The sequence below is a fragment of the Mustela nivalis genome (assembly GCF_964662115.1).
Source record: "Mustela nivalis genome assembly, chromosome: 18".
NCBI classification, from domain to species: Eukaryota; Metazoa; Chordata; class Mammalia; order Carnivora; family Mustelidae; genus Mustela; species Mustela nivalis.
This window is the reverse complement of record NC_139037.1, coordinates 28,236,542-28,251,068: the sequence shown is the minus strand read 5'-3', so window position 1 is coordinate 28,251,068 and position 14,527 is coordinate 28,236,542. Positions and strand designations below refer to the sequence as shown.

Genomic DNA, 14,527 nt, shown 5'->3' with positions numbered 1-14,527 from the left:
GCCCGCGCCCAGCCCGCCGCCTCGCTGCCTTTGTGCTTCGGATCGACCGGACCCGCCACCAGGGCCTGCCTTATGTCGGAACCGCACTCTACCCCGACTTAGCAGGGAAGGAAAGTTGGAAGAGATCGGCGCGCCTGGGATGTGATTGTCATCCTGGGGCCGGCGCTCGAGAGTCTGAGAAAGAGAGAGAGGGAGAGAGACCCGGGAGAGAAGGGGGGGTGGGGGGGAGAAAAAGAGGAGGGTGGAGAGGAGGGCCGCGGAGGAGAGGCGGGCGCGAGGGAGGGGCGAGGGGAGCGCCAGCGAGCGGGAGAGGGAGCCGGGGAGGAAGAGGGAGAGGGCGAGGCGCGCCTGGCGGCCGGGTTGGCTGCGGCCGCCCAGAGGTTCCTGCCAGTCCTCCCACCGACTACACCCCGGGAAGGAGGAGCTTCAGGCGCGCACAAGGCGTCAGAATCCTCAATTTCCAACTTAGCATCTTGGCAGGACCTTTGCGAAGCCAAAAGCAGAGCCCCCCAGTGCAAAGAGCGAGGGGGAAAAAGAGAAAGCTGCAAGGGAGGGGGGAGAAACCCAGCCGGGGCGAGCGAGGCGCGCAGAGAAGAGGGCTCGGCAGTCGCAGCCGGAGGCGCGCGGGAAGCCAGCGAGGAGGCGCTGCGGGCCGGAGCCCGGGAGCCGGGGCCCGAGAAGCAGCAGCCGGGGGCAGCCGGAGGCCAGGTGCCCGCCCGCTCGCCCTCGCAGGGCGCCGCCCGGCTCGTTGGCGGCCGCGGCGCGGCGCGCCCCATGCCCGTGTGTGGCCATGTCCTACCCGCAGGGCTACTTGTACCAGCCGTCCGCCTCTCTGGCGCTCTACTCGTGCCCGGCATACAGCACCAGCGTCATCTCGGGGCCCCGCACGGATGAGCTCGGCCGCTCGTCGTCGGGCTCCGCATTCTCGCCCTACGCCGGCTCCACCGCCTTCACGGCGCCCTCGCCGGGCTACAACTCGCACCTCCAGTACGGTGCCGATCCCGCGGCTGCCGCCGCCGCCGCCTTCTCTTCGTACGTGGTGAGTGAGCGGGTGCCGCGGCGGGCAAGGGCAGCTGGGGCCGCACGGGGCGGAGGGGGCTGCGGAGGACACAGGCCCTGGCGCCACCGCGACCGCCCCCGCCAAGCTTCGCGGCCCCTGCAAACTTGGGCGACTGTTTCGCGCGGCTTCTCCCGGGCCTCGGGCTCTGGAGTTGCTCCGAGGGCAGAGCCGCGTCCTGCTTGGGTCGCTGAGCGGGCGGAGAGGGTTTTTTGGGGAGAGGTCGCTGCAATTAAAGAGCAGCGTCCGGTTCAAACATGAGCTCCAGGCCGCCCTGCAGGTTTTATTTTATTTTATCTTAATGGTTTTGCCATTTTGGAAAAGTAGTTCAAAAGAAACGGACCAGAAATCAGAGCAGAAGCGCGCTAAGTCAATGTAAATGTGTTTGGCCTCGCCTTTAATTAGTCCTCCAAAATGTTGCAAATCCGTAATCCTATCTTCGCAATCCGATTTGGAGGTATTAGATTTCTGAAAAGTCGGCCGAGCTGCGGTGCATCCGGGATTTTTCGGCCGGGTGCACTTTCTGGAAAAATGCCGTGGCTTCGGTTTGGGGTAACATTTTTGGGGGGGTGAGAGTGCCCGGGCAAGGCTTAGCTTTTCCTTTGCCTTCCTCTTTGGGGGGGAAAAATGCCTTGACTTCCCTTGCTCTCTTCCCTTGCGCCTAACGTGCAGCCATCAGGGCACTAAGTGCCGAGTCGCCGCTGCTGCCCAGGCCTCCATCTGGGTGGAGGGCCTGGCCAAGGTGGCCCGATCTGCGCATGGGGGGGGCGGACTTGCCCCGGCAGACGCGGGCCTACTGGGTGCCGCTGAGGCCAGGACGGCTTCAAGCGTCCCCAAAGGATGGGAATCAGGAATTGGTGCCTACCCCCCCACCCCCCCACCCCCCCCCCACCCCCCGCTCCCTACGGAAGCAGAGAAGGAGGAAGAGTTGCCCCTGGGTCTGAGCCCGCCAGCCCTACCCCAGGGGAAGTCGGAGTTTGGGCCTCTCAGCTCACGGACCCCTGGTCGCAGGGAAAACGTGCTTCGGTCGTCTAGGTGGTCCTGGGGACCACGGCCCGCTCTCACCCTCTCTTTGCCTGTTCCTTGCAGGGCTCTCCCTACGATCATACGCCGGGGATGGCAGGTTCCCTAGGGTACCACCCCTACGCGGCGCCCCTGGGCTCGTACCCCTACGGGGACCCCGCGTACCGGAAGAACGCCACACGAGACGCCACCGCCACGCTCAAGGCCTGGCTCAACGAACACCGCAAGAACCCCTACCCCACCAAGGGCGAGAAGATCATGCTGGCCATCATCACCAAGATGACCCTCACCCAGGTGTCCACCTGGTTCGCCAACGCGCGCCGGCGCCTCAAGAAGGAGAACAAGATGACGTGGACGCCGCGGAACCGCAGCGAGGACGAGGAGGAGGAGGAGAACATTGATCTGGAGAAAAACGACGAGGATGAGCCCCAGAAGCCAGAGGACAAGGGCGACTCCGAGGGCCCTGAAGCAGGTTGGTGGACGCGGGAAAGGGTGTGTTGGAGAGGGAGTAAGAAGGAAAAGGGGGGCCTGGAGGTTGGGGGCTAGGGTCACTGCCTTTGCGGGCAGGGACCTGGGCCCCACCGCGCGGCCTCCGCGCCCCTGACGGCCTGGGGTTTCACCCGCAGGAGGAGCGGAGCAGAAGGCGGCTTCGGGCTGCGAACGGCTGCAGGGGCCGCCCAGCCCCGCCAGCAAGGAGACGGAGGGCAGCCTCAGCGACTCGGATTTTAAGGAGCCGCCATCCGAGGGCCGTCTGGACGCGCTGCCCGGGCCCCCCCGCGCCGGCGGGCCTTCCCCGGCTGGGCCAGTGGCAGCGCGGTTGGCCGAGGACCCGGCCCCTCACTACCCCTCCGGCGCGCAGGCTCCGGGCCCGCACCCAGCCGCGGGAGAGCTGCCCCCCGGTCCCGGCGGGCCCTCAGTCATACACTCTCCGCCACCACCGCCGCCACAGGCGGTGCTCGCCAAGCCCAAACTGTGGTCTCTGGCAGAGATCGCCACATCCTCGGACAAAGTCAAGGACGGGGGCAGCGGGAGCGAAGGCTCTCCCTGCCCGCCGTGTCCCGGGCCGGTAGCGGGGCAAGCCTTAGGAGGCAGCCGCGCATCGCCGGCCCCGGCGCCATCGCGCTCGCCCTCGGCGCAGTGCCCCTTTCCAGGAGGGACGGTGCTGTCCCGGCCTCTCTACTACACGGCGCCCTTCTATCCCGGCTACACGAACTATGGCTCCTTCGGACACCTTCACGGCCACCCAGGGCCAGGGCCAGGCCCCACAACCGGTCCGGGCTCGCATTTCAATGGATTAAACCAGACCGTGTTGAACCGAGCGGACGCTTTGGCTAAAGACCCGAAAATGTTGCGGAGCCAGTCTCAGCTAGACCTGTGCAAAGACTCTCCCTATGAATTGAAGAAAGGTATGTCCGACATTTAACGCGGGCTGCGTCGGTCCCGGACTTTCCTAATTTATTAAAAAAACATGGCCTTGGCAGTTATTTTTCCATCAACAAGAGAGAAAAACAAAACTACCCCTCCTATTAAAAAGTTTATAGTTCATGGAGATGGATGACATACCCATGTAAACATCTCCCCACACAAAAATGTCTTAACCAACCGAAAAGAAAAAAATTTAAAAAAGGATTTGTATTAAATCTTATTCTGTATATTTAATGTAGCATTTTTGTATTTAAATTGATAATTCAATATCTTTGAAGTAAATTATGAAATTAAGACACCTGTACAGGCATTTAATGTTTTTTTTGTAATATAAATATATACATTTGTGTTTCCCCCGAAACTGTTTCATAGTTTAAAATACAAGTTTAATTTAATTTTTTACACCTATTGATTTTTCTGGGTATGAGCTAAAGTATTATTACAGAAAGGAAACAGGTTATACTCTTAGATTTAAAAAGTAAAAGAAACTGCAGCCGCCTTTGTAAAATGCAAAATATTTAATTAAAAGAGATTTTAACATAATCAGAGCCACTCATTACTTTTTAGAAGCCTCAATAAACTGTCCATCGCCTTGGACAAAAGGTGGAAACTGCAACTTTCTTTCTTTCTTCTTTCTTTCTTTCTTTCTTTCTTTCTTTCTTTCTTTCTTTCTTTCTTTCTTCTTCTTTTTTTCCCCCCCCAAGTGAGGAATGAAAGGTTCCACAGAACCTCAGTGTGCCAGGGGGAAGCCATAATTAGGCGGCAGGCCCCGGGGACCCTGGCCCTGCTGGGAATGCAGATTTGGATCCCTGATGCAGGCTGCTTGGGGGAGATTGGACCCTGGAGGAAGGAGCAGAGAGACCCAAGTGTGTGCCCAGAAGGGAGAAGAGATGGTAAAGCCTGCTAGAGACACGCACCACCCGAGCACCATCGCTTAACCTAATTACTTCCAATCAGTGTCGTGTTTTATGCAAAGCAATCAGCTGGTGAACTTTGCTAATGAGTTCGATTTTATGCCGGATTTAGCCCTTATTACTATTTCAAAGGTGCTGTGGGCTAATGCGGGCGGGGAGTGTTAGGGGATGCCAAGGAGGAGGCTTTCCCAAGTCACTGTTTTCCCTACCCCTTTAAAATTGGGCATTGATCTCTTCGTTGGATTTGATTAAATTAGTAAATGTTCCAGCCGCGACAGTGCGGGTGGTAGGCAGCCCCGTAGATCCCCGCGCAGCCGCGAGACCGCGGCCGCGGGACTGGCTAGGGGACGGTTCCCCCCTTTCACAGGTAGGTGTCACACTTGTCCTGAAATACAAGCCTGCACTATGCAGAGTCGGACATTGGAGAGAGTGGGCGGAAGTGGGGGATGGAGAGCCACAGTCGCTTGGGGGCAGTGAGGGGAGCCCCGAACTAACTGGAGGGTGCCCCCAGCCCCTGCTCCCGCACGCACCCCTTTTTGGACAAGTGGCCTTCAAAAGTTCGAAGACATTTGCCTAGATAATGAGGCTGTTGAGGACTCGATCAGGCTTGTCGTCGCGTTAGCACTTTTCCTGTCTCTGATTCGAAAGTCTAAGTAGTAACAAAAGTGTTGAGGGGGGGGGGGTATTTTCTAGTTTTAAACCCGCATGTTTCATCTCAAAATGAAAAATCAGGATGAGTCTCAATCCCAAATGGGGAAAAGACACCGCCCTGTGCCCGAGGCCCGCCAACAGTGTCCGTGTTCGCGTCTCCATTTTGCGTCGGAGAGGTGGAACAGAGGACGTGTTTTACTTCGTGGGAAATTTTCGGTGGTCGGGGGAGGGGAGGGTTTACCGCAAAAACATGCTCTAGCCAGGGGAATTAATTTGCTCTATTAAACCCAAGCTTGAGTGGAGAGTGAATGTGTTTGCACATAACACCGGTTTAATTAGCCTAAATCAGAATGCACATATTTGCATTTCTACTCAAGATTACTTTAACCCTACTTGTTTTTTTAGACACACCCCAAACTTTCATCGAAGTTTTAACTTTTGCTTTTTTTTTTTTTTAAACTTGCGACGGGACTCCATTCGCTTATTCGAATTTAAACAAGTTTGCAAACTGCATTGTCCAGATGTTTTTGCGAACAGCAGTCGATTTAAGAGTTTAAATTAGTGAGAAAATTCACGCAGGGAAAATGGTTTCAAAGCTGGAAGTGTGAGTGATTAAATATACATGAGATGATCGTATTTTATTTTGTCCCTTTAATTATAAATGATTTTTTAAAACAATTGCATTCCAGAGATGACTAGCCCTACCGCCAACCCCCACTCCGGAGCCCCGGCCCCCTCCACCCGCCCCCCCCCCCCCACAGCCTAGTTCACAATCAGCTTCCCTCTTCTCCCCTATCCCCCCCCCCCCCCCCCCCGTTGAATATGCAGCCCCCGGAGTCACCTTCTCTTCTAAAAATGTCAGAAGAATAGGCCAGTCCCCTTCTCTTAAGAGAGAGTTTAAGGACCACATCAGCTCTGCGGGGTTTTGGAAGCGCTGGCCCTAAACCCTGCCCAACGATTTTAAAAAAGAAAATTACAGGCCTCCTTGTGTTCTCGGGAATATGCAAATAGCTCGGCGCGGGCCTCCCAAGTCTGAGATCCTAGGCTCGGGGCTGGGAGCCGAATGCCCGCGGGGCTCCCTGGGAACGGGAATCGCGCACCAGGGAGCTCCAGGCGTTTCTCCCCTACGAGGGGCGGCGCGAGGAGCCTCCCGGCCAGGGAGCGAAACCACCAGGGGCCGGAAGGCTGGAACCCGAGTCGCTGCCCCCTGTCCGCATCCCTCCTGCCCTTGGCCTCTGCAGGGTCTACGGGTTACTCTGCGTACTTATCTTGAATACAAGCCTCCAATTAAGTTTGGGGTTTGCTCTTTGCAGAGCTGAGTTTCTTGGCCAGTGATTTTCTGGTGTCTAGAGACTTTCCAGTTTGGGGGAAGCCTGCCGCGCAGTTCGGGGTTCGGATAATTAGATGTCTCCCGCGTTTAATCCTAGAAGTAGTTTCGCGTCTTTACGCTCCCAAGTGCCTCCTCGAGCCCGCTTGGCCGCGTCTTGGGCCGTCTCAAAGGCAGAGCGTCTTGGAGGCGCTGAGAGCAAACTTCCGGGGTGCAGTGGAGTCGAGGTTTGTTCGCAGGGTTAGACTGGGGTGCGGGAGTTGCGCGAGGCAGTGCTTAAGACACCTGGGTGCGGGGGCAGCACGGACGTTTCCCACCTGCACTTGACTGCGCTGGTTCTGGACCCCTCGAGGAGCCTTTAGCTTGGCACTCAGGTCCCAGGAGGGCCGAATCCCAGGCAGCAGGGGCAGAGGGATCACTGCTTGGGGTCTATGCAGTCACCCGCCCTGAGGCAGCGCCAAACTGGGAATGACTGGATCCCTTCCCTTACTTCTCTGTGTGGGTCTGAATCAGTTCATGGGATTTGGGGGTGAAGAGCCAACAGCCCAGTCAATCCTCGAGGGCGCATGAGCGGACACTGAGGAGAAGCTACAGAAAGGGGACATTGCTGCTTCCATTCCCGCTCCTCGGCTCGGGGTGCTTGAGCTCGAAATGTTGTTCCCCGGCCTGGGTGCGGGGCCTGCATCGAGGCTTTCTGGTTTGCAAACCCTTCGGGGCCTCTCGTTTTGCTAGAGGTGCGAAGCCCTTGGAGCCTGGAAGCTGGCGGGGGAGGGTCGTACGTGCAGTTTCAGAAATGACCCACCTGTCCCCCACGACTAGCTGCCAGCTCGGGCAGACGCAGGCAATAGCGCTTCGCAAAGCGCCCAAAGTGAAAGGAATGTGATTGCGCTCCCAGGAGGGAGCCGAACGCGGATGCAGTTTAGGAAGGGCGCCGCCTACTGGTCCCCGGGCGCCAAGCTGTTGGCAGAGAGGAGGAGTTAAGGCAAGACCTGTCTCTGTCCCCCACCCCCAGCGGGGTCTTAGCTCTGAACCCCAAGCGGGTGAAACTGAAACTGCCCAGCTACCGCACTCGCCGCGGCTCGGGTCCCAGGACCAAGTTAGCATTGGAGATTTGGAAAGCAGGGCTTGCGATTAGAACAGTTTTAACCCCACCGATTCCCGCCACGGTTTGGCCAGAAACTAGTCAGAAACTAGGCGGCAGGCAATTGAGGAAATACGCCCACGGTTGAAACAGTGTGCGGGTGGGAGACCGCCGCGGTGCGTGGCCCAGGCAGCGCGCCCCGGCTCCCGCTGGGCTTCAGGTGTGCGCTTACCTTCTGCTGGCCTTTCCGGGCCAGGGTTCTGGAACCCGCACAGTTTTGTTTTTAGTCTGCGGGCTGGCCTATCCGGAGTCTACCACGCAACCGCACCCCGTAAAACCGTTTCTGTCTTTTGGCCTATGCGTTGGACATCCATAGAAAAAGGAAAAACAAAACTACCTTCGCATTCTTGAAACCCTCCTATTTCGAAAGCATTTTGATGAGGTCGGCGCAGCAAACCAAGAGGTGCACACCTGAGCGTCCGCTTTTACTCCGACAGAAGCCCTAACCCATAGTGTCGACTGGGCTCCCCCGGTGCAGAGATACTGGGGGAAAGCGGAGGCGCGTCCTCGGCCTGGATCATGGAATCCCTTTCCACTCGGCCACCGACTAGGAAAATCGGGCCTGACTGAGAACTTGCCACCTGCCCTCCTTCCAAACTGGCCAAAACTGCAGGACTGTCCCTAGACCCACCCCACGGGTCTCCCTCGGTGACCTGGCCAGAGTTGCTCTCCTTTTCGTTTTCGTTTAAATGCGACTTGGGTCCAGGACACAAGACGGGGCCCAGGTTGTGGCCTAAGGAAGGATCGCCTCTGGGGCGGGGATGCAGCTCTGGACGCACCTCCTGCCCAGGTCGGCCCTTTCGGCCCTTGCGGGGGGTCTCTGGCCTCCTGTTGGCTCTAGGCCCCAGATCTCAGTCCCCAAGGCGGCCCTCCTGGCTGCGCTCGTTTCCGGCGCCCGGACGAGCCCGGCGCGCCCAGACGCCACTTTTTCCCAGTGAAATCTGCTTTTATTTGCTCCGAGCAAACCCCGGGCTCTCAGCGCTCTCGCCTGATGGATGCAAATGTAAATGTGCACTTATTTAATTGGATCAGGCCCCAAGATAAAAGAGATAAACGGCTCCCCGTTTGCTAACTTATTTTCCGAGGCATGCAGCGCCGCGGAGGGGAAGCTAATGAAGGAGCCGCGCGTCGCTCAGCGCTGCAGCCCTCCACGGTTATAGTGCGCTGGCCCGTCGGTAGGCTCCGCTCGGCCGGCGGCTCCTCCTCGACCTCCTTTGCATGGCCCCTTGCCGCCGGGTAGGGAGCCCATGGGACCTTCTGTGTTCCAGGACCAGAAAGAGAGAAGGCGCGGCGCGGGCTTCGCTTTTGCAAATATCCCACTCATCGCCAGAATTTTCTCTGGCTCTTCCCCTTCTGGTCTCTTACTCAGCTCCCCTTGCTGGAGTCCAACCGGCCCCGGTCCATTTGATAGAAAATCCCTTCTTGCTTTCCTCCCCAGGCGTCGTCTTTTGCCCCAGGTGGCTGTCTCAGAGAGAAAGAAACCAGGGCCACGAAAAAGGCTAGGCGCGCCCCATCTCCACCTCCGCCACCAGGGTCCCGTGGAGCCGCCCTTTAGACAGAAGGACCCCCTTCTCTGTTCCCATATGGCTGTCTTTTGGAGCCTGGGGTTTCTTTCAGAATCGTCGGGACGCCATGGATTACCTCCCCTCCAGCCCGCTCCATAACATGCACACGCAATATACACAGCCCTTCAATAATTTCAAGGGGTCACGGAACCAGACATCTAGACATTAGGAGGAGAAAGGTCTGCTTGGCTCTTCCTTCCCCGGGTCTGGAGTTCAGAACTTCAAAGCTGGCTCGTCCTCCTCCGCCATCCTTAGTTCGTTCCCCAAGGTGGGCCTGGGACTCCCCCCACTGCCAAATTGTTCTTCTTTTCGGAAGGGCTGGGGCGGAGGTCGGGGTGGGTGAGGACAGGAGGCCAGACACAGCAGACTGCAATACCTGGGGGTAAAGGAGACAGGGAAAGGGGAGCCCTCGTCGGAAACCCGCTCCAGGTAGCCCCCGGAAGCTAGGCTGGGCAGGACTTGGGAGGGCTGGCGCAGGGGAGGCTGGCCAGGGCTGGGCCGGGTGAGACCGGGCTAGGCTGGGCGGCAGGGCCGCGCCCCGTCCCCAAGGCGCTGATGGATTGGCTTGTCAGGAGAGCTCTGTGCGCGGAGCCCATCAGAAAGCACTTACCTCGCTATACTGAAATTACTGTCTTTTCAGGGGCTAATTTGTGTAACTCCCATGGAGGGGCTTGGAGGGGGTTTGATGAGGCATAAAATGATGATTAATGAATTTATTGGCCGCTGCTCATCAAACAAGGGCTAGAGAGCTCCGGTCCGCACGGTCCACATTGGCGGCCTGGCGGCGTTGCTCATCACAGCCGGGGTACCGCCTTGGGGGGTGGGGAGCGGGGTGCTTAGCGCTGCCAGGGTTTCCCCTAGCGCCTGGCCCTGGCCCTGGCGCTTTCGTTAACCTTAGCTGCTTCCTGCTGGCCAACCCCGCATTCAGGGCTACTGCAGCCAGCTATGCCACCATCGCCCCCTGCGGGCGGGCTGCTCAGGCCTAGGGGGAGACTGGGCTCCGGTGGTGCAGGCCCAGATGGGTCGTAGCCTTTCCAGCCTGTTCCAGCAGGGACAGAGTGTGACCAGGGAACCCGCAGGCAGTCCGGGAATGGAGGCATGGGCTGTCAGCGAGAGACCGTATGGCTTACTGATTGGGTGCTTGGGCCTTGGTGGCTAAGTCCTATCATCTGTAAAATGAGGCCTTATACCACTCCTGGTTTAGTGAGGATTCTAGTGAATGGCATACAGTTGTCCTTCAGTACAGTTACTGGGGTCACACTCTCTTAAGACTACTTCATGAGAGACACTAGCCAAGGCCTGGGGTTAAAAGGGAAGGGCAGCAGACAGACTTTGGGGAGGATCCTGCAAGAATGACTGATGTTCCCCCCACCCACCTTCTCCAGCCTGGAAGCACTCCCTGGGGCTTGATGGGGGGACACTGGGAGCTTGGGAAGGCAGTTAGACAGGAGAGCGACCTGATGGTCAGAGCTCAGCTTTGGGAAGCTGGCTGAACAAGCCTTGGGATAGAATCAATTTCAGATCAGTTCTCCCTGGTGGTGGTGGTTCAGAACTCCTCCCACTCACAGCCTACCCTTTGTCTGCCTTTTGGAATCTGTCCACAAGGGCCTTTTGGCTTCCTCTGGTCTCAGTCAAGAACTTGCAGCCCATGAACTTGTAAATTCTGCTGAGATTCTTTATCTCCCCTGCCTACCTTGTATCCTCCGCACTGCCCCACCTTGATCTCTCAACAGTATGCTCTACCTTTGACTCCCCAGGACATCCTGTCCTGCTGAAATAGTGCAGGAAAGACCTTGGCATTGATCCCATCCCGTGGAATGCTTAGATTGGCCTCCAGGTTAGTGCAGTTCTGCTTAACCTGAGCACCTAAGATATCCCAGATGTGCCATTCCAGGTACGACTTCGCAGCAGTGAACAAAACAAAGCTTACCTTCCTGGACCTTATACTGTGGAGGGGGAGACAGAAAGTGAGCAAATGAGGGTGATGATGGCATCTCACAATGTCTGGATGATGAATATTGGCAGAAAAATTAAGTAGGGTGAGGATGTGGAAGGGATTTTGCTCCTTTAGCCAGGGTAGTCTGGGAAGCATCCCTTAGGAGGGGCCCTTGAGGAGATACCCGAAAGCAGTTGGAGAGTAGGCCATGAAGATATCAGAAGGGGCGATTTCTGGGCAGAGGGATAGCAAGTGCAAAGATCCTGAGGTCAGAACAGATTTGAGCAACAGCAAGGGGAACTTTCCAGGAGGTGATAAGGCCAAGGCATACCCAGGTTTGGGCTATAAGGGGTTTTGTTGGTCTTGGTGAGATCTTTGGGTTTAATGATGAGAGAGAGAAAGGAAGAGAGGGATGGTCTGGGGGAGTGATAGGATCTAATTTATGTCTTCGAGGCATCCCCAGACATGAGGAGCTGAAGCTCTGGGTGGGCAAGATCGGAGCAGGGCCCAGTTAGGAGGTTAAAGGTAGAATCCAGGGGGAGGTAATGCTGTCTTGGACACGGAGGTCGCCAGAGAAGTAGTGGTTGCTCCCAGTGATCAGGTTTAGGCCATATTTTGAAAGTAGAGTCAACAGGCTTTGCTGATAGATTGAATGTGGGAGGTGGGCCAAGGGGAATTCTGGATGCCCCCAAGAGTTTGGGTACTAAGGGACTTGGGAAATGCCATTTGTTGAGATGTCAAATATAAGAGAGGCACAGGGATTTTATTATATTATTTATTTTATTTTTTTAAGATTTTATTTATTTATTTGACAGACAGAGATCACAAGTAGGCAGAGAGGGAGGCAGAGAGAGAGGAGGAAGCAGGCTCCCTCCTGAGCAGAGAGCCCGATGCAGGGCTGGATCCCAGGGCCCTGGGATCATGACCTGAGCCGAAGGCAGAGGCTTTAACCCACTGAGCCACCCAGGCACCCCTATTTTATTTTATTTTATTTTATTTTTAAGAGGGAGAAAATAAGACACTATGTGACCTGACCTCCATGCCCTTTGGCCCAGAAGAGCTGTTCCAGTGGACACAGGGTATCCAGGGACAAACCCTAAAATGAGCACAATGTTTTCCCTCCTGAAACCAGACATCTTCGAGCTCCCTGACCACCACATCTGCCCTTTTACTCCCGTATTTTTTTCTTTTTCTTTTCTTTCTCTCTTTCTTTCTTCCTTCCTTCCTTCCTTCCTTCCTTCCTTCCTTCCTTCCTTCCTTTCTTTCTTTCTTTCTTTTTTAATCAGTGGAGACAACTGAGGCCCAGAAAGTGAAAATGACTCGCCCAAGCTCACACAGTGAGTTCCCAGGCAGAACGGAGCCAGAAATCCAGGTCTCCTCACTCCTCGGCTGTGTTCTGCCTGTGCCTCGCCGGAGCTGTGTTCTCTGGGATATCCGTATTTTAACAGAGAGCTGGAAACAAAATGCCTTAACAGAGAGGAATGAATTTATAATGGTGGAATCTCAGACACGGTGACAGGCTGTCAAGGGAGATATTTTTAGGCTGGGCCCGGAAACATCTTAGCCTTCCTCCAACGCTGCTGGAGGACTGCTGCCTCTTCAGGACTCCGCGTGTGAAGTGCAGATGAGGGCAAAGCTAGGAATGGGCCATCTCTCCCAAACACCCGACAGCAAGGAGGGTCTGAGCCTGCTGCCCCTGCCAAGGAGGGTTTTCTTCTGTAAATCATTGCTAGCTGAAAAGATTTGCTCATTTCTCCTGTTGGAAGTGACTGTCTGCCCGCCGCCCGCCGTTATCCTACATAATGCAAACAGAAATCAATGTTCCTTTACCCCTAGGTTCACAGAACACCTCCTATCAAACAAAGATTTGAATAGGAGGCAAGGCCCTGAATCATGGATCTTTCATGTATTTATTTTTGAATTCTTTCCTTCCCTTCCTCCCTCCCTCCATTCCTTTTTTCCTTCCTTCCTTTCTTTATGTCTTAGCTTGACTGTTTCTCCCCCCCACCCCCATCCCCACCCCCCCACCCCTAATTCTTTTCTTGACTCCTTGTGTTGGATATATGGTCGTCAGCTTGGGCATTTTTTCTGTAAAACTATCAGTGGCTTTGTCCCAAGGGAACTCACAGGCCCTTAGGAACAGCATCTTGACATCTTTCAAGCAGAGTGAGACATCTGTTAGCCCTAGATTCCAAATACCCTCACAGTTCCACAGCATCCCAGACACCTTTCCAGCTAACTCGGTTTGACATCAGACTTACCACACAGTTGTCATTTCTGAGACTTTTTTTTTTAGATCCAAACCACAAGGGTTTTTTTTTTTTTTGCTAGTTTTGTTTGCCCTCTATTTGTATCCAGCATCTAAATCCAAACCCTGTGGTAATAGGTGGCTCTTTTTCCAAATACTCTTACGTGCAAAGATGTTCATTGGCCCATGAGGACTGATTTTTCTGGATCACGTAAAAGCATGGATTAGCAGCAACTTGGAGAAAAGGGTTCATTTAGAATAAACACCACCTCTCTGCTCTCATGAAGAGTGTGGTACAAAAATCATTGGCCTGCTTTATTTTGGTTGGTGGAGTTCTTTTCCTCACCAAACTTTTTTTTTTTTTTTTCTTACTCACTTTCTTTTTCCTCTTTAATTTTCTTTTTTACTCTGGCAAACACCTGCCAGTTCCTACACCACGTAGGAGGAATGTCTAAGAAGACTCCATAGGACTTGAGTCTGTAAGGAATGAGCCCTTATGTTGCTCAGCCTCCTCAAAACGCTCAGGGCTCCCATTTTCAATGGCCCTGTCCTAGCCACCAACAATCACAATCACAACCACTATTTCCATAATAACTTCTTGCAAGTTTTGGAGTTTTGTCACCATCTACTTATCTTGAAAGGGATATTTATACCAGTGCTGCAACTGAAAAATGAGTATCACTTGCCATCAACACAAGACAATGGTAAAAAGCAAATTCGTGATGTGAGGTTCTTGGTGCCCTGGGCTCCGAAGGTGAGCGGCATCCCTCTCGGGGTCTCTGGTTGGTCCCAGAGGCCTCCCCAACCCTATTCCTCTGCTTTGCAGACTGCCTCCAAAATTACATGGGCCACAGGCGCAAGTTTTCACCCTACCTAACACCACCTCGGGTGGCCCCGGAGATGGGCTTACCACACTTTGGAAAATGGTAACTGTTCATTTTCTAGGTATGGGAACAGCGGCCCCGACTTGTTCGACGTGCTCAAGATCACAAAGCTGTCTGGTGACAGAACCAGGGAAGGCTTCCTCCCCTTCCCCAACCAGCTTCCCCATGCTCCTTTCTGAATAAATGCCTTGGACAGTAGTCCTCATCTCCACGCCTGCGCTGGAGAAGTCAGGACCAAATTGGGAAGATCTCCGCAATGCTGCTGGGCTGTTTGTTGTTCCTTCTGTCCCCCTAGATCTGTGAGGTTGAAGCCCCTTTTTTCCTCCTCTGTGGGTCACTCTTTGGGGGTAAATGGC

General features: G+C 55.1%; 1 protein-coding gene across 1 annotated transcript; it reads left to right on the top strand.

Annotated features, from left to right (window-relative positions):
- The first annotated feature begins 293 nt into the window (after positions 1-293).
- Positions 294-4,048, top strand: IRX5 (iroquois homeobox 5). The gene is made up of 3 exons (XM_082712121.1): positions 294-1,039; positions 2,147-2,552; positions 2,707-4,048. The coding sequence occupies exons 1-3, from the start codon at positions 791-793 to the stop codon at positions 3,501-3,503; spliced, it is 1,452 nt and encodes a 483-aa protein (XP_082568247.1). The 5' UTR covers positions 294-790; the 3' UTR covers positions 3,504-4,048.
- The last annotated feature ends 10,479 nt before the right edge of the window (positions 4,049-14,527 follow it).

Excerpts from the sequence above, each read along its gene's own strand:
- IRX5 (XM_082712121.1), top strand. The coding sequence starts at position 791 with ATGTCCTACCCGCAGGGCTACTTGTACCAGCCGTCCGCCTCTCTGGCG. Across the intron at positions 1,040-2,146 it reads CCGCCTTCTCTTCGTACGTG|GGCTCTCCCTACGATCATAC; the intron begins GTGAGTGAGCGG and ends TGTTCCTTGCAG. Across the intron at positions 2,553-2,706 it reads CTCCGAGGGCCCTGAAGCAG|GAGGAGCGGAGCAGAAGGCG; the intron begins GTTGGTGGACGC and ends TTTCACCCGCAG.